The following is a 21,259-nucleotide window of genomic DNA, read 5'->3' on the forward strand; positions in this document are numbered from 1 at the left end:
GTCATCAAAACAAGTTTTCTGTGGAGGATATACTTTGTGTATGCCTTATTGTTTTCTTTACATACTGTTTCATTTCATTTATACAAGGAACAGACTTATACTTACATATGAGGTTAGGGATAATGTTGTTTACCCTAACATGTACTCTATCATGAAAGGTATGGGAGGACAACTCATCGTTTTTGCTTTCGTAGTAGTGGAAAACTGGTTGAAGGGCATAGACAGGTTCTACGCTATAACTTTTTGCACGAGTATTTATTTATATCTCGTGATAGCGATGGTTTTTTTTCAGATTCAACGAGGATTGTGATCTTGCGGGAGCTTTTTTAGCCTCTGCATGTATGCTGTTTTATGAAAACGCAAAAGGCTTTCAGATCCCATCTCTTATTATCATCAACATAGTATTAGCTGCCCTCAAGAGTGTTTTAGTTGGTGGTGAAAGTTCAGTTTTGTTATTCACCTCCCTCAGAGAAAGATTGGTACTAGTTTTGTCCTCTACAACCAATTGAGTTTTAAATCTAAGTAAATTGCTATTTTTTTTCCAAAACTTATCGGAAACTAGACATAAAAAAAAACTCATTTATTAGTGTGACAAATAATATAATATTAAAAAATAATATTTTTAAAAAACCACCATTATATTTTGATATTTCTTGTCAACGTTTTGGTATTTTCACAAAATCATTCGTTCACTTATATATAAACTTCATATGTATCTTCATTATTTTCTTTCACTACATTTCTATTAAGATAATAAATTATCATTATATATATGGTTTTATTATTGGTGATTCTATAAATAAATAAAACTAAATATAAATATATTTTAATTTCAAAATATTAATATTAAACCACGAGTAATTTACTTCAAATAGGAGAATTGTGTCTGTGCACCCTATGGGGATATTCGGGCAAGGAGATCTGGAGTAGCAACTGTGAAGGTCGTGTCCACTTGTGATCCTCAAAATTTTGACCTGGTAATGAATTAATCATATCCCTTTTGTCCCCGGCCACATATATATATCGTGTCAATTGTAATATTTACATTGTTGTTGTTGTTTATATTATTATGTGTAGATTGTTGTCCAAGTTTTCCCAATTAAGGACATGTGCTATGACATGGATGGATGATATGAAGACCCACGCGGACTCTATATTACGGAAGCCAATGGGTAGGTTTAGGTTCTTCTTATCGATACCATTGACGGCCCTCATTGTTAACCTCATTCATGCATATTACCCGGTAAAGTCTCGTACTGAGCCATGTCCATCTACAAGTCACAGCGATCAAGACTACTGCCACAGAACAAAGCGGGTACGTCGACCAACGAGATCACTAGCAACCGTACTCGTGAAAAAGAAGATATACAGACGCCGCTGTTTTTTCCGGCCTTATATGTCATCAGGTGTAATTTATTCTCCTGTTGGGCATGGTAAGTTGGTATCCGTGTCGAATTAAAGTCTTTATTAAATTGTTCTTTATTATCAAATCTCTCCTAGGAAATGCAGTAAAGGTCAACAAATGTTATTGTGTCTCTATAGAAAAGAAAGAGGTGGCCACCACATACATTCTTACTCAATGTTTACGATTTTAGTCCCATTTCTCTGCAAAAACAAAAATGTTTTGCTTAACTTTGTACATTAAGGAGCAACATACACAAATGTTATAGTCTTATAGAAGCTAGTAACATCTCCCATTGTTTTTCTTAAATGTTTGGTAGATTGGCAATTTCTGAAATGTTTAAACCAATGATAGTTGATTCTTACACTATCCAAACACATATGTGCGAATATTTCATCCATAATTTTATTTGATTGAATAAATTAAATTAAATTAATGAAATAATGTTTCCAGTATATATATATTGTATTTGAAGTTATATAGTTTCGTGTTTACTTGCGATTACTTACCTACCTAGTGGTAGCATTTTCCATAAGCTAGTATCTTTAAATCTACGTACAAGTAAATGGAAGTGGTGGAATCTGCTTTCACTAATGCTTGATGGTTCTCCTAAGTTACAAATCCTCAAGCTCACCAACGTAAGCAATTTCATTAGTTAGCTACCTACTTTGTTGATATGATATTACGTAAATTTCGTTGTTCTCAGCTATATAGGTATTGTGAAAAAGGAGACCGGATCCGCCGGAACCGAAATGTGTACCAGAATGTTTGTTGTTCCATCTTGAGACATTCGTGTGGACAGGATACCTATGGGAACGAAGAGACGAGAAAGAAGTTGCCACATACATCCTAAGAAACACAAGACGATTGAAAAAAGCAACTTTCTCCACAAAACCCAACTTTCTTAACAAATTGGAAAAGAGACGTGAGATGCTCGACGAGTTGGCTAGTGTGGGCAAGGCTTCAAATTCATGTAACTTTGTCTTTGAATCCATGTAATGTCTTGAACTTTTACTATGGTGCCATTAGGAATTCTAACGTCAAGTAAAATTCTCAACTTAACATATCGATAATAAGCTAAGATGCTAAAATTTGGTTATATTTTTCAGGAAGAGGGACTATAAATTTCTAACAAAAGCTAAACTTACCTTAGCTTCTAGAAGAGAGTGATATGAATTAATTGCAATATTGAATATGTATTAGCTCTTTCTAACAAAAGCTGGATTGGCCATTTGCTAGTTATTAATCAATCTCATTGAAAAAAAAAAGAAACTATTGATTGCGTAGTTAAATGCAGTGCTTGAAAATCTGAAGTTTTAAGTTGTATGTAATTCTGATTCACACCACAAAGAATTGCAATTGGTCGCAAAGGCAAATCAAATTTGTGTTTCCGGTTTGGGATTTGCGCAAACAAGTGTCTATAAGTTTCCATGACTCTTTTCTTTTGACCCCTAGGTGGTGATAACAATAAGCCAGTAGATAACAGCTTACCACCTAACTAACACTTAGTTGAAACTAAACTGATCAAAATCTAAACTTTAATTTAATTTCAGAAATTTACAATTACAACAGTTATATGAAAACCAACTACCTATTTGGACTAACACAAGTTACACAACCACAACCATTAAATTCTCATTTTTAATTATGTGATTAACTCTTCTGTCTAAATTTGAACACTAATTATCATCAAAACTCGTAATTTAAAATCTTAATTAAATTGTAAAAAATAAATAGTATATATATATCTTATTATCTCTTCTTCACACAACACAACAGCAAGTAAAGCTCCAAAGGTCTGCAATTTTTACTCGAAAGTTACCGTCACACAATAAGAAAAGCAAATTCTAGAGCACGAGTCCAGCGAGTTCGCCACCACGAGTTCGGCGAGTTTGCATCATCCCTTCAATGGCGTGAATTTCATTTCTTCTTCCGTCTCCCACGGGAAGAAACTTACCTTTTTCCTCTTTTTCTTCTACAGTTTCCCTCAAATTCATAGACCTGGATTGTTGCTTTTAAGCTCATCGTCTCTCTCTATCTTTGATTCATATGTGAAACAGAGGATTAGTGTGTTAGTAGTGAGATCTAAGTCCTCTTCTTGTGTGTTTTTCTATAAGAGTAGCAATTACGACTTCAATCTTCAATTTCATCTTACTTTGAATCTTCATTACATTGTTTCCGATTCAAAAAGTTGACTTTTTTTACTTTGGTTTGTACTTCAGTCACGTATTTGCTCACTTCTTGTTCAAGATTCTTCAGTTGGGTGTACTAAAGTTTCGAAATTTCTTGGTTTAAACATATAAAGTTTATGTTTTGATCGTTGATCCTTAAGGCTTTGCTTCATTTGGTCTATGATGATGGTGTTATAACTCTGTATGAATCGAATCTGTTCATGTCGATTCTATGTGGTTGTTGCCCTCTTTTAGAATGTGTCTACTGTCTTGGTTGTGCGCGTTGGGGTTATAAACGCTGTCTTTACACGGCTGGCCATGACAGTAAAGATTGGGGGCTTGCAACAACTGATGAATTCGAACCGGTTCCTCGATTTTGTCGTTATATTTTAGCTGTTTACGAGGATGATATCCGAAACCCTTTATGGGAGCCTCCGGAAGGATATGGGATCAATCCTGATTGGTTGCTTCTAAAGAAGACTTATGAAGACACTCAGGGCCGTGCTCCAGCTTATATATTGTATCTTGATCATGTTCATCATGATATAGTTGTTGCGATCCGGGGGTTGAATCTGGCGAAAGAGAGTGATTATGCAATGCTTATGGATAATAAGCTTGGTGAAAGGAGGTTTGATGGTGGTTATGTGCACAACGGGCTGTTGAAGTCTGCTGGTTATGTGTTAGATGAGGAATGCAAAGTTTTGAAAGAATTGGTTAAAAAGAATCCGAGTTATACTCTGACTTTTGCTGGACATTCACTTGGATCTGGTGTTGCTACAATGTTGGCTTTGTTAGTGGTTCGGCATCCGGATAGACTGGGTTACATTGATAGAAAGAGAGTCAGGTGTTTCGCTATTGCTCCTGCGAGGTGTATGTCACTGAATTTGGCTGTCAGATATGCAGATGTGATCAACTCTGTCATACTTCAGGTGTGTCTATATTTCCAAGACAAGTTTTTGGCTTATGCAGTAAATGGCCTAAGTTCATTCTAAAAGTATGAGTCTAAAGGTTTGTGTGTTTTAATTTGTTTTCCCTTAGGATGACTTCTTGCCCAGGACAGCCACGCCTCTAGAAGACATATTCAAGTCTCTTTTCTGGTAAAGCCATCTTATCACGTTTCAGATAATCATCTGTGTTTTCTTGGATAGTTGCTTTTGGATAGTTATACCATTCTAAATGCTAAGATTCTAATGAAAGTTTGTTCTTTTCCGTTTGAAACATTCTCTCAAGTTGCAGTCCGATAAGTACAGTAGAAAACCCGGAAAATTCTGTCCTTTATATTTAGCATGTTTGTCTGGGACACTTTAGGGCTCTTTGGTAGTCTGTGTTCTCATGATGGAGAGTTCTCTTTTACTTGCCAAGAGCTTTTGTAGTTCACTTTGTCCTGTAGACACCTTCTATTACTCTCCTCTCCTTACTTGTAATTGGTTTTGTTTTTTACTGTGAACAGTTTGCCATGTCTGCTATGCATAAGGTGCATGAAGGATACATGTGTTCCAGAGCAAAAGATGCTCAAAGATCCTAGGCGGCTTTATGCTCCTGGTCGTATGTACCACATCGTTGAAAGAAAGCCTTGCAGGTACATAACACACGATTCTATAGATTTACACATGGCTTAAAGGACCATGGGTGTAAAAGCAACCCACAATCTCAACAATATGAGCTCACTTAGTTTACAATTTCAAATCTCTTATGTGAGGTTATAGTGAAGATACATCACAGTTTTGCCTGCCATCATCATGATTCATGTGAATGTGCTTTGAAGTAGACCTTTTTGGCAATTGTTTCTTACAGATTAGGAAGATATCCACCGGTTGTGAAGACAGCAGTGCCAGTAGACGGAAGATTCGAACATATTGTTCTTTCTTGTAACGCAACTTCAGACCACGCTATCATCTGGATCGAACGAGAAGCTCAGAGAGCTCTCAACGTAAGTGTTCATCAACCTCATTCGATAGGAAATCCTCTTAACAGGTTACTATGCTAAATTTGCGTCTGCAAATTTCTTCAGCTAATGTTAGAGAAGGAGAATAAAATGGAGATCCCAGAGAAGCAAAGGATGGAGAGGCAAGAGTCATTAGCTAGAGAGCACAACTTGGAGTACAGAGCAGCATTAAGACGAGCAGTAACGTTAGATGTTCCTCACGCGGAGTCAATATCCTCTGAATATGGAACATTCGACAAAGCTCAAGAAGACGAAACCGAAGAAGAAGAAACCGAGGAAGAAGAAGAAGAAGAAACAGAATCGATTGCACCAATGGTGGGTGAATCATCAACCTCCTCTCTTAGAGCATTGTACAGGAAAAGACGTAAGCGTGGAGTTAGTTGGGACGAACTGATCGAAAGTCTATCCGAACGAGACGAGTCTGGTAACTTGACATTCGAGAAATCAGATTTGCATCAATGAGCAAGACTCATGTTCTCTATCTATGTGAATAATATATGTATTGTGTAAAAACAGTAGTTCATTACAATCAACGTACTACAGACCACATTGGTCTGAGTTTTTTATTACAGAAGATATCTCTTAAACCTCCATATCGAATTTAGGGTTTATTTCTTGGGTTGAGGAAGAGAACAAGAAGATCTAAAAGCTTCTACCTGAGACTGACACTTCGAGTGATCTCCTTTGTTTTCTTCTAAACATTTCTTCAGCGCCTCCACATCGCACGATGAAGCTATCTTCTTCGTCGTCACTGTGACATTTTCTTGTTTCTTCTCTTCTCCCATCATCGTCTCGTCGCCGTGAGAACTTGGTTTTTTTGGCCGCCGAAGAGGAATACATTTACTAGTTTTTGATTCCACTAAAACGACGGCGTTTATTTAAGTGAAACGTGTAATGTTAAAGGCTTCTCGTACAGCGTGAGAGGCCCATCTGAGATCTGACGAAGAGAGTAATCTAATTACTTAAAACGACATCGTTCTGGTAGACACATCACAAATTCACAATTTAGTATTCACAAGCTTCTTCAGTTCTTACTTCTTAAACACGCTACAGATCTGTTTCTGCAACAATAACAACATAAAGATTAATTTTGTTCCTTTATGTTTGTACCTATTTTCTGATTTTACGTGTTTTTGCTATTGGTTTCATCACATACATTTGTCTTTTATATCTTATATAAGTAAAAATATTGATCTTCTATGGTTATTTGTAGTCTACACAACTCTTGTGCAAATTCACTACTAGATCACGCATCATATCGTAATAATGATCTGTTGCTTGTATATGAAGAACTCGCAGCAGCAGTAGGCAAACGCCATAACGGCCAACACCAAACATACCTAAACTTTCTGCCTCTATGTTCTGTAGACTCTGCTTCTTCCAGTTGGCAGTAGAGATGTTCAATGCGGCTGAGAAGTTGAGCTATTCTTCTTTCAGACAATCGCAGAGACCTCTCAGCTGCCTCTTCTGCTACCATTGCGGCTTTGGCCAATTCTTCTTTCAGTTTTAGTTTTCCCTCTGATATCGCCAATGCTGATCTCAGCTTCTCCACCTCAGCCTTTAAAACCTCTATCTGATTGTAACAATGTCTTTTGTTAGATATGTTTGATTGTTTTGGTTTCAACTATGAGGTTTTTAGTTGGAATAGTGAATGAAACTTACTAGATGATCGCGTACTTCGACTTCACGTTGCCCTGCTTCAACTTCTAGTTCACAAGCTTCTCTCCATCTACTTACTTCTGAATCAGTCTCTGCTACTACTTTCACAAGCTCTTCCACCTTCGGATCAGTCAAAATTTTCTCTTTAATAAGAGATTCGTGAACAAAATTAAGAAAATGTATAAAGGAAGACAGGCTATTGATCGCAAATACATTACGTTTTGAGCAAGAAACTTCTCTTGGTTTTGCAGCTTGTCCACATATACAGTGTCCTCTGCTATTTTCTGAGTTTGTTCCTCTATCAATTTCTTCAACCGCTCTTCTTCTAACCTGTCAAAAAAGCAAGAAGATTGCAGCTCTCTTCACTTTCTCAGACATTTCTCGCGCATTTATCAAAATAGAAGCTTGACCATAATCCATCACCATCTATCTGTTACCTTATATCATCTAAGGATATCTTAAGTAGAGAGATCTCTTGTCGTTGATTCTTCATTGTCTTCTCTATTGCTATAACCTGTTCTTGCCGTAGGTTTTATTATAGTTAAACCTTGGTTTGATTCTTTCTTGATGCTAAAAGACAGAATCACATGAATGTGAATAAAGTAATAAACATACCACACCATTCTCTTCTTCTTCTTCGTCCTTGCTGAGACTTACCGTTTCTGAGCTTTCTTGTACTGATTCCCCAAAGCCAAAACCAAAACCTATTCTCTGCAACCCTCGTCCTGCGATTTGCAGCAAAGCCGACCCCTTCTGCTCATTCATCTCTTTCAATTGCTTCTCTGCAGTTTGTTTCTCAGAGAAAGCAGCCCTTAACAAGACATTGATGTCTCTATTCTCCTCTTCCAAAAACTCCACAGTTCTGCTTAGCTCCATCTTCTTCTTCTCTATAGTTTCTATGAACGTCTCTAACTTCTTTTCAACCTCCTTGACTAACTCCAACGTTGATCGGGACTTATATTCCTCTGTTTCCAGTTTCTCCCCTCTTTCCTCTGCTGGAATAGTCTCTTCCTTTATACAGCTGGTCGACTTCGACAAGCGATCTTCCACAGATAGTATGGATTCCGCAATTTCCGAAATAATTTTGGATTTGTCCTTCGTTTCCCCTTCCAATTCACTAACTCTTTCTCTATAAACTTCCAGATCTCTCTTCATTTCCTCCCTAGTCAGCTCAGCCTCATAATTTTCAGCTTCGAGCTCACGGTTTCTTCGCCTAAGTGCGTCTCTCTCTTCCGTCAACTCATAATTCGCTCTAATCAAATCAGTCTTCCGATAACTCGCTTCAAATATCTGGATTCGGAGACGGAGAAACGAAGAGTGATTCCATTGTCGGAAGTCATTGTCTTGATTGGAGAAAGGAGAATCTGAGCGGCTGATACCGGTATCTGTGAAATCCATGGGAGATTAGTGATGATGATGGTGATTGGTGAAATTCTCCATAGGTGAGGAGTGAGGACGCAAAGAATGTCCGATGACTCTGATTTGCCTTTCACCTAACAGTCAAAAGACAATCTAGACTAAAACATCTCTTCAACGCTTTGATATTATCCTTTCTTTGGCGGGAATAAGGAACGTCGTCGTATTATGTGTATCAACAACATTTAAAAGGAAGAGACTGAAATTAGAACTTTAAATATGATTACAGTAAGTAAACTTCAGTTTTGTATTATAACTGCGACATATATGTAAGGCTTATATATATTTCCCATACGTTTAGGGGGGTAACTTTACAAAGTGACAATCTAAAAAATAATGGGAGTTAATATGCAGAGCAATAGTTGTGTCTGAGCCAGAAGGCAAAAGTAAATCACCATTGGTTTTGCCAATCTTGGATTGCTAGATGAAGAGCGTGATTAGGTATGAGATTGCAATCTTCCATCTTCAGGTTGGTCATCGGTGACGTATCATGCCCGCTCGCTAACCATTCTCTAATCGCTTCTGCTTCGTAAGTGAACCCATCTGCTGCTATCAGTGGATCTTTCATCAGTTCCTGTGATGCCAAACAAACATTAAGTTAGAATTTTGTCTTCTTCCCTGCTCAAACTCTGTTTAGGATTTCATACTCACCTGGAAAATGGGGCAGAGGTAATGAGAAGGAGGCTTGCGTGGAACTTTTGGGTCCCCGTATGGTGCTTCTGATGAAGGTACTTCTGGTGCCTTCATTCGATCTATAAACCGTAGAACCACTGCTAAGTCTGGTCGATTCATCGGGTTTTTCTTACAGCAACGGATGGCTATATTAGCTAGCTTTTTGCCTCGTGCTACTGGCCACTCTCCTGCTGAATTATCTAGAACTGCACTGATATTATCGTTCTCCAGAGCACATTTGACATCTCTCAGTATGCCAGAAACAGGTCTTCTGGTAAGAAGTTGAAGGAGAATGATCCCAAACGCGTATATATCTGATTCCAGCGTCATTTCCCTGGAAACAAAGTAATGCGGATCTACGTGTGGATCAGTTTTGTCGAATCCATCAATCGGAACCAGCTGAGAAACCCCATAGTCGTTGATTTTGGTGACGAGATTGGAATCCAGGAGAATCTTAGACGGTTTTAAATTTCCATGAATGATGCAAGGAATGTTTGAATGAAGAAACAGGAGGGCAGAGCATATCTCAGAGGCAATCCTGATCCGAGATTCCCATGAAAGTGCAGGACCGTTGTTCTCAGATGAAAAGCAGTCTTCGAGGCTTCCGTTAGGAATATATTGATAAATGAGAGACCGAGACTCTGGACAAGCACCCATCAGTGTTACCAGATTCGGATGCCTGACCCTGCTTAAAATTTCCACCTGAAATCCAAAAAATAATCAGAAGTTGTCAGATGTATACATATATCTATATATTGAGATTTAACTTAATAAAGACATAAAGTCCTTTACCCGCCGCTCGAACTCAAAGTGATTCAGGGATCCATATGAGGGTAACATCTTTACAGCAACTTGAAGATGTTGAAGATTCCCTTTGTAGACACTTCCGTATTTGCCTTCTCCAAGTTTCCAGGATGGATCAAATTCGTTTGTAGCCTCATTGAGTTCCAGAAAAGAGTACTCGAGTATTTCTGACCCGGAAGACTCTCCAGTCTTTCCTTTAACACGTCTTCTTAGTGCGTTCACTTCCTTTACTGCGTTCTCATGATCAATACGGATCTCATCCCTTTTCTGCCTAAAACTTTTCAAGAGCTCCATAGCTGTATCAAATTTCTCACCATGTTCTTTTTCCAAGTCTTGTAGTTTCCTTATCTGGCTCTCTAACTTAAGATTTTGACCCTGGACCATTTGAAGTTCTTTCATGAATCCTCTGTTCTGCTCTATTACCATTTTCACTTCATGCTTTTCTCTTTCCAGAAATTCCTCCAATTTCTTTCTTTGGCTCGACTCCTTAATGCATAAGCCTTCCATGGCTTTAGCCTGTGAGATTGTATGATATTAAAATTTAAAACCAGTAAAACAAGTTTGACAAAGTGCCAGCTTAAGAATCTGCAGCACTGGCATCAACTATTCAACCATAACTCTTGACATAAACATATACAACGCCCTCTACGGTAAAATACATAATGCCCTTATGAATCCTACATGGATCTATCAACTGAAGAAGTTTTGTACCCAGTGTTAGCAATCTACAAATCCCCAGTGAAATATTTCTTCATGTAAAGCTTTTTTTTCATGTGGTAACAAGATGTACTGATTTAGCCACATGAGTAGCAGCTATGGTTTGAGATTTATCTTCATATCTTTAATAACTGAGAAATGAATGGAAATATAACCTTGCATAAAGCCTCCGTGGTACTGGCATCTTCTTTCCATTTGTTCCCACCTTCCCCATAGACTGTTCTCTCTGATTGGCCAATATCATGCATGGATTTGTCATACCTATGAACTTTGCGTGCTACATCCCCTTCACGCTCTTTTTCCTGAAAATCCGCAGGATTACCCGATTACTATGTGGATTAAATGCTAGCTCATATGAAAAAGTATACATCATCATGTTCACTTTAAGTAGAGCTTTCAATATATTGCAAAGACAAAATTACTCTCATAAATCATTTCGTTTTAAAAATATATTCGTAAGTGGTTTTGTTTTAAAATATCAGTGCCTTATCGTTACTGCAAAACCAGTATCATCAGTAGAAAATCAACGATGCAGCAAATTCCTACCTCAACATTTGAGGTAGTTAATGTATCTGAGTCTACCAATTCTGGGCTAACCGGCTCTGGACCAACCGGGTCTCCAAAGGAAGAACTTGAACCTGAAGAAAAATGAGGAGGTGGTCTTGGTTCAACCCTCCCTCTCTCCAATTGACCTGTGTCTTTGTCACCATCTGCACAATTCTGTAATAAAGTTACACGCAGAGACAGATAAACCTGATAACAAAAGAAATGATATGCAGAGGGACCTTGCAAAATCCAAGGCAACCGCTACCTTGTTCCAGGAGGCTACGCCAATATCTTAATCTTCTCCTCATATAAGACGATTCCAATTTTTCTGACTTCCTTGTCTCAGTATCTGAATCCAGCTGTACCAGGGGCGGCATTGTTTGTCTGTTATTACTATCCTCATTTGACGCCCTACGTTTGAGAGTGTTTCGTTTAGCTAAAGGAATATAGGTAGAAAACAAAAAACTGATAGTAGAAGCAGTTGATTGAAGGTAGTAGACCAACTGAATCCTAGAACCAAAGTCCAATGACGTAATATAGTGTATTAAAGTTTCAATAGAGTATCTTAATAGTTAGCATGGGAAAGACGAGGATTGAAGACATCTCATGCACTTTTTCTGCAGCTTTTGAAAGGAAAAGGTTAAGGAACTTACCTTGTAAAAATAAGGTAACCTTTACACAGAAACCAGATATGGCAGGCATCAGGAGCTTTTTTGCAAACAAACATAGCTTTCTTGGACTTTAGATCCGTCATCTTCCTGGAATTTCAAAGTTAAACTGATTATTTAAATTTTAGAGGTCAAAAGTTTTGAAAAATATAATATAAATATAGAATCATATATCTTACCATGAGTAATGTTTATCTGATGCCGCTCCCATTACTAACCACTTAATTTTGTGCCGAGCAATAAGGTCTACGATACCTTCCTCGATATTTTGCCCCGCAATGCAAAGTTTACCTGTTTGAACCTAAAAAGAACTATGTCAATTCTGACTAGGAATGCCTAATAATTTGAAGAGCCAAAGCTCTAGACTTATGACGACCCAAAGAACGCGACACAAGGTTTTCCCAAGTAGGTTATATCATCATATGAACAATCATATCCAAAGTGAGTTGGCTTATTTCAATTAAAATTGAGCACCAAAACAGTTAACAGATGACTTGCGTGAGATTACAATTAACATTACACCAGAAAAAAAAAAGGAGAGACAGATACCTCAGTGTCAGATAAGAGGTGGAGATAAGAATTCATCAACTCATCCACTTTGGGTTTCTCAACGCGCTCGATCACCTTGACATCATGCTTTTTAAAGCTACCAAGTTTCTTGTGAGCTGCAGGTATACAAGTCTTAATATCCTTGGGAATGGACAGAGAAAGGGCAAAAATAAATACTATAAATAGCAGCTAAAGCTACCATCGGTTTACAGTGTTTTCTACAATGTACAGAAACACCATAGTTAATCTAATCTTTACATTAAGACCACATTATAGTCATCATCCATTATATACTTGTTCCAAACTCGTAAACGACTAATCATGTAAATGTTAAACAATTACACATTTCACTTCTATTCTTAGCAATCAAAGACACAAACAGATAATCTCAACTCAAACTCCGTAAGTTTTAAAATCTGTGACTCATGAGCAATATATAGAAAGTTTTTATGCACACTTCTCCCAGAAAATTTTCAAAATTCCGATTCTATCTTAGGTTTTATAATTCAACAGACAGATCTATCTATACCAAAATCCATAATTCACCACAAAGAAGTAATTTAGAAAACGAGAAAGAGAAGAAGAAAAAGAAGATCTCACTCCAGGAGGCAGCACGAGCAGTTCGATGAACGTAAAGCAAGCAAATCTTCTTGCCGGAGAAATTACGCGCCGCCCATAACACGGTGGTTCTGCTCCTCTCCACATCTTCCGCCACCGCGACGAAGATCGTCTCATCCACATCTAAAACCAGTTCTTCTCCACCGATTTCGCCCATATTTATTTTTCTCCCCTTTTAGACTCTCAGTCTCTCTCTCTCTCTCTCTTTTTCGTTATCTATCTCTGTAGAAGAAGAAGCATTTGTTCAATTCTTCTCTATATTCCCGAAAAGCGACTTTATATATACAAAAGCGGAACTCGTGAGATTCGCCGAATTGGAATCGCTTTTTATGGTTCGGACGAGTCGCTGACTCGGTGTTTCTGAGTCAACCGATTTACCTACAATTGGACGAAAGAGGATATTAAAAAAGCTAAAAAAACTTCAAATTTTTATGAATGAGTCTGAAGAGTCTCTCCTAACACAAAAACAAAATGGTCGTCTAAAAATATTAGTTAAAAGACCTCTCTTTCTAATTTTCCGACACATGTAATTGCCATTTTTGGATTTCTTTTGACAAATGTTAGAATTTCCATTATATTTTTTTTCGGTAATGTAAATTTTTCCATTATATTAAAAAAAGGAAAGTTTGTGGTGGTAAATGAAAAAGACATTTACCATTTTTCTTACAATATACTAAATATTCCAAAAAAATTATGTAATGGATTGTTATATAATAATAATAATGATAATAATTGACAAGAAAAAAAGACTACAATTTTGTTTTGGATATGGGAGCGAAAGAACAAGGTGGTGGATCATTGGAATCCAAAATCTCGTTAACAACAAGATTTCTTGCACGATTGATAGTCATGAAACACAAGTAGATATGTTCTTCAAGTTCATCAAGTTCTTCACTGAAGCTTTCTTCACATCTCTTTAACTCTCGAGCCACTTCTTCACTCCCTCGTACCCGACCCGACCCTCCTCTCCCTACCCAAAACTCAGCCATTGCTCGAACATGGTCCACTTCGTCGTTAATCCTTGTCACTAGTCTGCTTATCGTGTCTATATCACGGCTTAAGATGTAAGTTCCTTTAGCAGCCACGTCGAGCCGAGCTGTGGTTTTTGTTAGCTTGTTTCTTAGACCGGCTGGTTTGAATCTACCGGTTAAAAGAGTCGGACCGGCTATAAACAAAGCAAAGGCGTGAGAGGCTATGGTTACAATCAATGTAGTTGTTAGAGCCAGAACGAGAAGCCCTGAGCTGTGTGTTAGTCCGTTAATGAGTTTGAGTTTAGATCGTGTCTTGTCTCGGCTGGACTCTAACCGTTTTAGCAAGTCTAAACAGCCGCATCTGATTAGCTGGATCCGAGAACCGGACGAGATAAACGGGTCGAACCATCTTGATAGCTCCGTGAATTGGTCTATAAGAGCCAATGAACTATGATTCTCTGGTTGAAATTTGGGTTTCAAAGATTCGTATTTAGAACGAAGACGATGAATGTTTTTAAGTAGCAGCGTGCAAAGCAAGAAAGCGTTTGCCGTCTCCAAGAAGTAATCAGAGAGAAGGGTTCGTGCGGTTCGTCCGACCCGGGATGCATCCAGTATCCGGGTTATGGTATTCGGATCCGGGTCTAGGAGATTGTGTGCGAAGAGGCGATATGACATGAGACGAGCTGATGTGGAGGATGATTCAATCGGTGATGAAGAAGAAGAAGAAGACACCTTGGACTTTTTCCGGCTTAAGTGTACTACACGTGACCAGAACTGGTTGTATGATTCTGTACGAAAGGCGTTTGCATATTCTTCTCGGACATCCACAGCATCACCATCTTTGGGACTTGAACTATCACCCGAAGCTAAATATCAAATAGTTTACAAATTATCATGTGTTAGAAGAAAGTACATGATTATAAAAAAAAAAGTCAGTGGTATTTTACCTGTGGATGCGAGAATCCTTTTGATCTTTGATGAAACTTTTATGCCCATTTCGATATCTTGGATGGATGAAGCAAAATCTATTTGGTTTAATGTATACTGCTGGGAGAAGATAATGAGAACGACAAGAAGGTACTTTGTTTATTATATAGTCCTTCGAGTGATATGTTATTTTAAGGAAAATTAAAGTAGTTACTTCGATTGCTAGAATAAGGATAGCCAAGGATTTTGTTGGGAAAATTGTTAATTTTGTTAGTACTTGTAGTAGGAGTGAAGAAATTAAAATGAATGAGATGCTTGCACGTAATATAAAATAGAACCTTCAAGTGAATAAATTTATATCCATTGCCCCTTTTTATGGAAAGTCTTTACACAAACTCACAAGTCATGTTTGCCATAACGGGATAGTATAATAGAGATTAGAGAGACTTGGACATTCCTTAACATGAGGATATGATATACTGTATATCATTGATTGATCAAAAGGATCAAGATTTTACTTAATAAGATGATTCATATTGAGTTGAACATTATCTTTTGAAGAAGTAGGACATATTGTCGGAACAAAACAATACAAAAATATGTGTCCGACTCATAAACCAAAGAAACTCAAGTTTCCAAGAATGTGTTGGTACAAGAAGATAACTAAGGGATCGAACCAAAAGAACAAGTTATTTGCCGGTGATTCTTCTAAACCCGGTATAAGTGTAGATGAACCAATGAAAATGACAGAGACAAAAAAAAAAAAAAAGGAAGCTATCGTACGCTTTTTGGATTTAACGTTTGACCCATTGGAAACTCTTTCTTGCCTTGGCTTTTCCAGGTTTCTTCCTTTCCACAACTCGTGAGTCTCTTGTCAAAAAACCAGCTGAAACATATCGAAGATGAAAAAGATCGAGATCAAGACAATTCAATCCAACAGACATGAAGACACACATACTGGCTACCAAAAGAAAACATTTTGGACAAATGTTGCATATCTCTGCTAAAAATCATTGAAAGGACTACACAGTTTTTATAAAGCTAAGCTGTGCATTGTATCTTTGCTTACCAGCTCGAAGTGATGTTCGCATATCTGGTTCCCAGTTTTGCAATGCCCTGCTGATACCCAATTGAATAGCTCCAACTTGACCTTTAAACCAAACATTTGAGTACACAGTAACATCGGTTAGAATAGACTACTCTCTTAACTTATGAAATAATCCTCTAGCGTACGCTTGCTAGTGTAAATAGAGATTCACGCTCGGAGTGACTACTAGTAGAAATGAGATAATTGTGGAGGGTTTTTACCTGTGGTACCACCGCCTTTAACAGTGCACTTAATATCCCAACGACCCAAGGTTTTGGTTTCAGCAAGTGGGCGTAGAAGAGCAGCACGATGATCAAGCATAGGGAAATAGGAATCAAATTCTTTCTCGTTAACAACAAATTTTCCTTCCCCAGGTTGAATCCAAACACGGGCAATGCTACATTTTCTTCTTCCGGTTCCATAGGCTCTACCCGTTTCGTCGACCTGTCTCACCCGTGCTTTGGCAATGTCTTCTTGCATCTGGAGTTCTATATCAGCTCTTGAGGACTTCTTTGAACTTTTCTCACGGCGCAGATTTTCAATCTCAGTCAGAGGAGGCAATCCTTCGACCCCTTGGAAATCCTTCAAGGCTATTAAACTATCTAGCATTTCATCTGTTATACCTGACTTAGCAATGAGGTCTCCAAATGCTCGATCAGGACCTGGAATAGTAAAGTTTGAAGTCAATCAAACTGCAAAACTTACTCTGCCTGTTTTACTAGCAGCAGAATCAATAATTACTAGTGAGATCAAAATAACAAATTCTTCAATTCATTAAACTGAGAATTGTTAATAGCAAACGCATCAGCCATAAACTATTAACAGAAACCACACATAAGCGTTAATAAGCACAAAACTAGCCACTTCTACCCAAATGCTCATTACTCTCAAACATCCGAGCTTCTTCCAAAAACCAGCATAATCCTCCATACAGCAAATATGCCTATCAATAGATTGATTACACAACCTTTGCTACTTGACTGATCCTCAAATCTAAATCTAACCTTAAGAAGGAAAGTCATGTGATCAAATTCGCTACCCATTTGTCTCTTCATTCCAAATCTAGACACATTTCCAAAGTACTGTTGCATTGCATTCTAAAATAAAAACTTCAGAATCAGTAAAACAAATTCAGACAATCTCACCCTTGATAACCTCAAGAAGCTCCTTCTCCTCTTTCTCCATTAATTCCTTCTTCACACGCTCTTCCTCCGCCATTTCCAAGCTGTTTTCAAAGCTCAACGGCACCTCACCTCCAATGTCAAACACAACTCCCTCATCCTCCTCCTTCAAATTCCATGGCTTAGAACCTACCGATTCATTAGATTTCACCTCTCCACTCGTTCCAAATCCATTCACCACCTCACTTCCAGCACCAAACACGCCTTTATCCTCTCCGTCCTTCATATCCCATCGCTTAGTCTCCCCCCAGTCATTGCCCCTCCTCTCGCGTCCAGTTTCAATCCCTTGACTCATTTCTCCACCAGTATCAAACACAACCTTATCATCTTCCTCCTTTATATTCCATCTCTTAGGCTCCTCCGGCCATTTCCCCTCTTCACCAGCTGAACCAGATCCTGCAACTCCAGAAGAACCCCAAGAATCATCGGAAGTGAAAGGTCCGGACTTGTCATCGTTTACTCCAGTAAAACTCCACGGAGCATCATTCCGATTACGCCCATTCCCATCACCATTTCCGCCGCCGCTACTGTTAGTGGAAAGAGGACGAATAAACGAGGAGAAGATCTGAGAATTTGATTTGGATGAAACTAGGGTTACGAGTCGTAGATTCGAAGGTCTAAGGAACAAACGAGAGAGCATGTTGGTGAAGACGAACACTCAGAGATTCACAAATTTGGATGAAACAAAACAAATTGCAGAGGTTCGAAGAAGAACGGTTAGGGTTTTTACTTTACAATCTTAATTCTCAACACTAACTAGCCGGTACGGGTTTGTCGGTTTATTCCGGTTTGATCATCACTCCAATTTAAAACAAAACTAAAAAGAAGCCGTCTTCTTTGCCTTCTCTCTCTCTCTCTCTCTCTCTCTCTCTCTCTCTCTCTCTCTCTCTCTCTCTCTCTCTCTCTCTCAGCTTCTCCGTCGAGTGTCTCCCGGAGATTTCAATACAAACTCAATCGCCTCAAATCGAATCGCCAATTCAGTTGAATAGAAATGGTTTACATCGCTTCGTGGGACGAGTTCGTGGATCGATCTGTTCAGCTTTTTCGAGCTGATCCCGAATCTGTAGGTTAATCTTCTTTGTTTTTGCTTTAATTCTTCTCGATTTCATTCATTATTTTGATTTGGATCTCGATTTCTTACTGGGAATTTTGATAAACCTCGGTAATTGATTTGAATCTCCTCGTGTTTGTTGGTCGCAATCTATATGTTTCGATTTCATAATTTTGTTTTTCTAATGTTGAATTCGATTATTGTGTGTGGTGCAGACTCGGTATGTGATGAAGTATCGACACTGTGACGGCAAGTTGGTTCTCAAGGTTACTGATAACAAAGAGGTAATTTTTTTGACTTGTGTCCTGTTCTCTATGATCATTCACTGCTTCGTGGAGTTTATCTTATATGACAATGGATACTTCTCTCAATTTGGGATTCAATAGTAGGGGATTCAATATTTGCTATTGAAGTTGATAATCTGATTCGTGGAATGATGGTTAATGGTTTGATGGTATAATTCTTGTTAAGTCAGGGTTCCATGATGATGATGTCTAGAATTGGTGTTACATGGTACTTTCTCGTAGTTATATGGTTACTTAGGTTTTTGTGTTGGTGAATGTGAATTCTAATAGGCTTATAATTCTTAGTTTTCTTACTTCTTGATGAATTGAAACATGTCCTGCGTGGAGACGATTGGTTAGTTAGATAAGCAGACCTATTTAACTCTTTCAGAGCAATTGTTTTTAGTACATGTTGAAGCATGTTTTGTGGTTGTTAGCTGAAGTGTGGTAGTACTTTATAACTCGTTGAGCTAGGCGGATTTTTTGACGTTAAACATTGTATCAACTTCTGTGGTTAATTAGCTCTCCCTGTTAGGCTACTTGTTTCATCCTGTGTATTCTTTCAGTGTGAAGTATATGATATATTTGATTTCTACTTTTTCTTAAACTTAGTGTCTCAAGTTCAAGACAGACCAAGCACAAGAAGCAAAGAAGATGGAGAAACTGAATAACATATTCTTCACCCTGATGGCTAGAGGACCTGATGGTAAATCTTATTTTCTGTGATCTTTAAAAGAGAGAATGTAACATCACGGTTGAATATGCATATTATCTCTCTTAATGCTTGCTTGAGAGGAAATCTCCTTTTGTTTTATGGTGCTATGTGGTTTGACTCCTCACTGACTCGACCGGGTTTGTTGGTGTATAATGCAGTTGATCTTTCTGAAGTCACCGGGAAAGAACAGATGGAGACACAACCTGTGAAGAAAGGAAGAGGAAGGAAGCAATAAGTATGATGAATCTGTTTTTGTTATTCTTCTTTTTTTTTGTCATCAAGATTTTGATCCATTTTTGTTGGATATTTTAAAGTTGGGGTTGTGATGGTAGGCTTATTAAAGATTTGTTCTAAAGCTGACTTTGGATCTAAATATGGGTCCTATATGGAAAATACAACTTTGATCCAAAATGCTAATCTTTTAGTCATATAATTGACATTTCTATTGTCCTATACTTATGTGAACTAATTACATATGCAAGAGAATGTTAAATTTGAAAGCAAAGTGAAAATAGAGTAACTGGCCTAATTAAAAAAATTGCTTTCTAATATTTACTCTTATCTTGAATATAAAACTGCATAAGTGGGTTAGAGAGGTCACCAGACTCCAAACTTATCTTCAAGACCATATAATGATTTTTAGATGACAAAAAAAAAAAAAAAAAAAAAGACCATATAATGATTTTTATTTTTAAAAAATCACACTTAAAAAAGAAGGAATTAAATTAATGGTGATAGTGATTATGTATAATACTCCTAATAAACATTTGTTTTATCATATACTTAATAGCACAATATCAAAGAATTATCACCACCAATTTAGCCTAAATCAACGGATTGATGAAATATATAAATAATTGATCTTCCTCTTTTAGTAACCGGACACAATCTCTATGTCACTTGTCTATTATAAAATTTCCACTAATAGCGATATTAGCGAATCGTTCAATATATAGACACAAAAGTTATCGTTGCTTTAGTTCATTATAGGCTTACAAGTCTTAATCAATGACTCATTTTTACACGTCTAAAAGAACTCAACATTTTTTTTTTTTTGCCGACAAAAAGAACTCACCATTTGAATAACAAAATAATGATAAAGGTTGCTGAAAATCAGAGACCTAAAAAAAGAAAATAGCGAGAGAGAGAGGCTAATCCAATGATCTCATCATCACCCTCTATATATATATATTAAGAAAGCCATGGAGAGTAAGTAAATATCAGTACACTTTGAAATAAATAAAAAAGAAAAAAAAACCAAAAAAAGTTAAGCATGCAAGAGCAGATGATAAATACTGAAGAAATTGATCGGCCATTAGCTGATTTTCCGGTGAATATTTGGGAAGATCCCTTGATCTCTTTTTCTTGTCTGGACCCGGTACGTACCCAATACTTGTAGAGTCACATTTCATTGAATACTATGCAAATTTGTTCATAAGATATACAATATATAGTTGAATATATATACTCTAAATTTTGTCTTGTCTTGACTCTTGATTGACCTATTGATGTGTAGGATAGTGAGAGTAACGAAGAGAAGGTGAGTTCACTAAAGGAAACCGTAAGAGAAATGTTAATGGCTTCATCAAAAGAAGGGCCAATAGAGAACATCAAATTCATTGATACTCTTTGTCGCCTCGGTGTCTCCTACCACTTTGAAGGAGAAATCTTTTCGCAGTTAGAGACCATGTTTAGTTGTCATGGTTTTATGCAGATGATGATGATAAGAGACAATGAGTTTGATTTATACACCGTATCTCTTGTCTTCCAAGTTTTTAGGCAGTTTGGCTATAAACTAGTTGTCGGTAAGTCCAAAAATCATAAATAATATACAACTATAGAAGTGATCTCTCTCTCTCTCTCTCTCTCTCTCTCT

The 21,259-nt window shown here is 37.5% G+C and overlaps 8 protein-coding genes across 11 annotated transcripts in view; 4 read left to right on the forward strand and 4 right to left on the reverse strand.

The window, feature by feature from the left end:
- Nucleotides 1-1,995: 1,995 nt before the first annotated feature.
- Nucleotides 1,996-2,515, forward strand: LOC17885624 (putative F-box/FBD/LRR-repeat protein At3g49040). The gene is given in 3 exon segments (XM_023783047.1): nucleotides 1,996-2,040; nucleotides 2,109-2,142; nucleotides 2,145-2,515. Coding segments are annotated over 3 exon segments (336 nt in total). The 3' UTR covers nucleotides 2,402-2,515.
- A 711-nt stretch (nucleotides 2,516-3,226) lies between these two features.
- On the forward strand, nucleotides 3,227-6,087 carry LOC17885509. Its single transcript, XM_006290970.2, has 5 exons — nucleotides 3,227-4,502; nucleotides 4,612-4,670; nucleotides 5,024-5,152; nucleotides 5,368-5,503; nucleotides 5,585-6,087. The coding sequence occupies exons 1-5, from the start codon at nucleotides 3,795-3,797 to the stop codon at nucleotides 5,978-5,980; spliced, it is 1,428 nt and encodes a 475-aa protein (XP_006291032.1). The 5' UTR covers nucleotides 3,227-3,794; the 3' UTR covers nucleotides 5,981-6,087.
- On the reverse strand, nucleotides 6,004-8,720 carry LOC17887092 (uncharacterized protein At3g49055). Of its 2 annotated transcripts, none has more exons than XM_006292104.2 (5): nucleotides 7,793-8,720; nucleotides 7,615-7,691; nucleotides 7,396-7,507; nucleotides 7,181-7,297; nucleotides 6,004-7,091 (listed from the first exon to the last, which is right to left on the reverse strand). In XM_006292104.2, the coding sequence occupies exons 1-5, from the start codon at nucleotides 8,573-8,575 to the stop codon at nucleotides 6,765-6,767; spliced, it is 1,416 nt and encodes a 471-aa protein (XP_006292166.1). In that variant the 5' UTR covers nucleotides 8,576-8,720; the 3' UTR covers nucleotides 6,004-6,764. The 2 variants fall into 2 exon arrangements, with proteins under 2 accessions (XP_006292166.1, XP_023639223.1); XM_023783455.1 differs by having other exon boundaries at nucleotides 6,995-7,087.
- A 78-nt stretch (nucleotides 8,721-8,798) lies between these two features.
- LOC17886663 (U-box domain-containing protein 32) lies at nucleotides 8,799-13,592 on the reverse strand. Of its 2 annotated transcripts, XM_006293090.2 has the most exons (10): nucleotides 13,150-13,592; nucleotides 12,550-12,665; nucleotides 12,180-12,301; nucleotides 11,986-12,090; nucleotides 11,598-11,743; nucleotides 11,333-11,496; nucleotides 10,942-11,088; nucleotides 10,058-10,585; nucleotides 9,245-9,967; nucleotides 8,799-9,167 (listed from the first exon to the last, which is right to left on the reverse strand). In XM_006293090.2, exons 1-10 carry the CDS (start codon nucleotides 13,322-13,324, stop codon nucleotides 8,985-8,987), a joined length of 2,409 nt encoding a protein of 802 aa, XP_006293152.1. In that variant the 5' UTR covers nucleotides 13,325-13,592; the 3' UTR covers nucleotides 8,799-8,984. The 2 variants fall into 2 exon arrangements, with proteins under 2 accessions (XP_006293152.1, XP_023639222.1); XM_023783454.1 differs by lacking the exon at nucleotides 13,150-13,592 and having other exon boundaries at nucleotides 12,180-12,291; nucleotides 12,550-12,636.
- Nucleotides 13,593-13,878: 286 nt separating this feature from the next.
- On the reverse strand, nucleotides 13,879-15,193 carry LOC17886168 (UPF0496 protein At3g49070). The gene is made up of 2 exons (XM_006291240.2): nucleotides 15,086-15,193; nucleotides 13,879-15,004 (listed from the first exon to the last, which is right to left on the reverse strand). Exons 1-2 carry the CDS (start codon nucleotides 15,132-15,134, stop codon nucleotides 13,917-13,919), a joined length of 1,137 nt encoding a protein of 378 aa, XP_006291302.1. The 5' UTR covers nucleotides 15,135-15,193; the 3' UTR covers nucleotides 13,879-13,916.
- A 408-nt stretch (nucleotides 15,194-15,601) lies between these two features.
- On the reverse strand, nucleotides 15,602-18,032 carry LOC17885883. The gene is made up of 4 exons (XM_006291116.2): nucleotides 17,298-18,032; nucleotides 16,374-16,814; nucleotides 16,135-16,215; nucleotides 15,602-15,951 (listed from the first exon to the last, which is right to left on the reverse strand). Exons 1-4 carry the CDS (start codon nucleotides 17,971-17,973, stop codon nucleotides 15,860-15,862), a joined length of 1,290 nt encoding a protein of 429 aa, XP_006291178.1. The 5' UTR covers nucleotides 17,974-18,032; the 3' UTR covers nucleotides 15,602-15,859.
- A 163-nt stretch (nucleotides 18,033-18,195) lies between these two features.
- LOC17884919 (signal recognition particle 9 kDa protein) lies at nucleotides 18,196-19,836 on the forward strand. The gene is made up of 4 exons (XM_006292038.2): nucleotides 18,196-18,396; nucleotides 18,600-18,668; nucleotides 19,281-19,374; nucleotides 19,542-19,836. The coding sequence occupies exons 1-4, from the start codon at nucleotides 18,325-18,327 to the stop codon at nucleotides 19,616-19,618; spliced, it is 312 nt and encodes a 103-aa protein (XP_006292100.1). The 5' UTR covers nucleotides 18,196-18,324; the 3' UTR covers nucleotides 19,619-19,836.
- Nucleotides 19,837-20,617: 781 nt separating this feature from the next.
- LOC17885964 (alpha-humulene/(-)-(E)-beta-caryophyllene synthase) overlaps nucleotides 20,618-21,259 on the forward strand; it is a 2,448-nt gene continuing 1,806 nt past the window's right edge. The window contains exons 1-2 of one of the 2 annotated variants that reach the window (XM_023782921.1): nucleotides 20,618-20,761; nucleotides 20,900-21,188. In XM_023782921.1, coding sequence (XP_023638689.1) covers nucleotides 20,657-20,761; nucleotides 20,900-21,188 — 394 coding nt within the window. In that variant the 5' untranslated portion in view covers nucleotides 20,618-20,656. The remainder of the gene's footprint in view (nucleotides 20,762-20,899; nucleotides 21,189-21,259) is intronic. The other variant, XM_006293253.2, reaches the window with a different exon arrangement.

Source organism: Capsella rubella, unplaced genomic scaffold (genome assembly GCF_000375325.1).
Source record: "Capsella rubella cultivar Monte Gargano unplaced genomic scaffold, Caprub1_0 scaffold_5, whole genome shotgun sequence".
NCBI classification, from domain to species: domain Eukaryota; kingdom Viridiplantae; phylum Streptophyta; class Magnoliopsida; order Brassicales; family Brassicaceae; genus Capsella; species Capsella rubella.

What these genes read in the sequence shown, in the direction of transcription:
- LOC17885509 (XM_006290970.2), top strand. Translation starts at nt 3,795, where the DNA reads ATGTCGATTCTATGTGGTTGTTGCCCTCTTTTAGAATGTGTCTACTGT. An exon ending in GTTGAAAGAAAGCCTTGCAG is followed by an intron (nt 5,153 to 5,367) that starts GTACATAACACA and finishes TGTTTCTTACAG; the next exon opens with ATTAGGAAGATATCCACCGG. An exon ending in AAGCTCAGAGAGCTCTCAAC is followed by an intron (nt 5,504 to 5,584) that starts GTAAGTGTTCAT and finishes AAATTTCTTCAG; the next exon opens with CTAATGTTAGAGAAGGAGAA.
- LOC17887092 (XM_006292104.2), bottom strand. Translation starts at nt 8,575, where the DNA reads ATGGATTTCACAGATACCGGTATCAGCCGCTCAGATTCTCCTTTCTCC. An exon ending in AAGAAGAAGAGAATGGTGTG is followed by an intron (nt 7,692 to 7,792) that starts GTATGTTTATTA and finishes CGGCAAGAACAG; the next exon opens with GTTATAGCAATAGAGAAGAC. An exon ending in TCGAAGTACGCGATCATCTA is followed by an intron (nt 7,092 to 7,180) that starts GTAAGTTTCATT and finishes TGTTACAATCAG; the next exon opens with ATAGAGGTTTTAAAGGCTGA.
- LOC17886663 (XM_006293090.2), bottom strand. Translation starts at nt 13,324, where the DNA reads ATGGGCGAAATCGGTGGAGAAGAACTGGTTTTAGATGTGGATGAGACG. An exon ending in GCGTAGCCTCCTGGAACAAG is followed by an intron (nt 11,497 to 11,597) that starts GTAGCGGTTGCC and finishes AGAATTGTGCAG; the next exon opens with ATGGTGACAAAGACACAGGT. An exon ending in ACTTTGAGTTCGAGCGGCGG is followed by an intron (nt 9,968 to 10,057) that starts GTAAAGGACTTT and finishes TTTGGATTTCAG; the next exon opens with GTGGAAATTTTAAGCAGGGT.
- LOC17886168 (XM_006291240.2), bottom strand. Translation starts at nt 15,134, where the DNA reads ATGGGCATAAAAGTTTCATCAAAGATCAAAAGGATTCTCGCATCCACA. An exon ending in AAGGATTCTCGCATCCACAG is followed by an intron (nt 15,005 to 15,085) that starts GTAAAATACCAC and finishes TTTGATATTTAG; the next exon opens with CTTCGGGTGATAGTTCAAGT.
- LOC17885883 (XM_006291116.2), bottom strand. Translation starts at nt 17,973, where the DNA reads ATGCTCTCTCGTTTGTTCCTTAGACCTTCGAATCTACGACTCGTAACC. An exon ending in GCTTCTTGAGGTTATCAAGG is followed by an intron (nt 16,815 to 17,297) that starts GTGAGATTGTCT and finishes TTACTATTCCAG; the next exon opens with GTCCTGATCGAGCATTTGGA. An exon ending in TAAAGGCGGTGGTACCACAG is followed by an intron (nt 16,216 to 16,373) that starts GTAAAAACCCTC and finishes TTTGGTTTAAAG; the next exon opens with GTCAAGTTGGAGCTATTCAA.
- LOC17884919 (XM_006292038.2), top strand. Translation starts at nt 18,325, where the DNA reads ATGGTTTACATCGCTTCGTGGGACGAGTTCGTGGATCGATCTGTTCAG. An exon ending in TTCGAGCTGATCCCGAATCT is followed by an intron (nt 18,397 to 18,599) that starts GTAGGTTAATCT and finishes TGTGTGGTGCAG; the next exon opens with ACTCGGTATGTGATGAAGTA. An exon ending in GATGGCTAGAGGACCTGATG is followed by an intron (nt 19,375 to 19,541) that starts GTAAATCTTATT and finishes TGTATAATGCAG; the next exon opens with TTGATCTTTCTGAAGTCACC.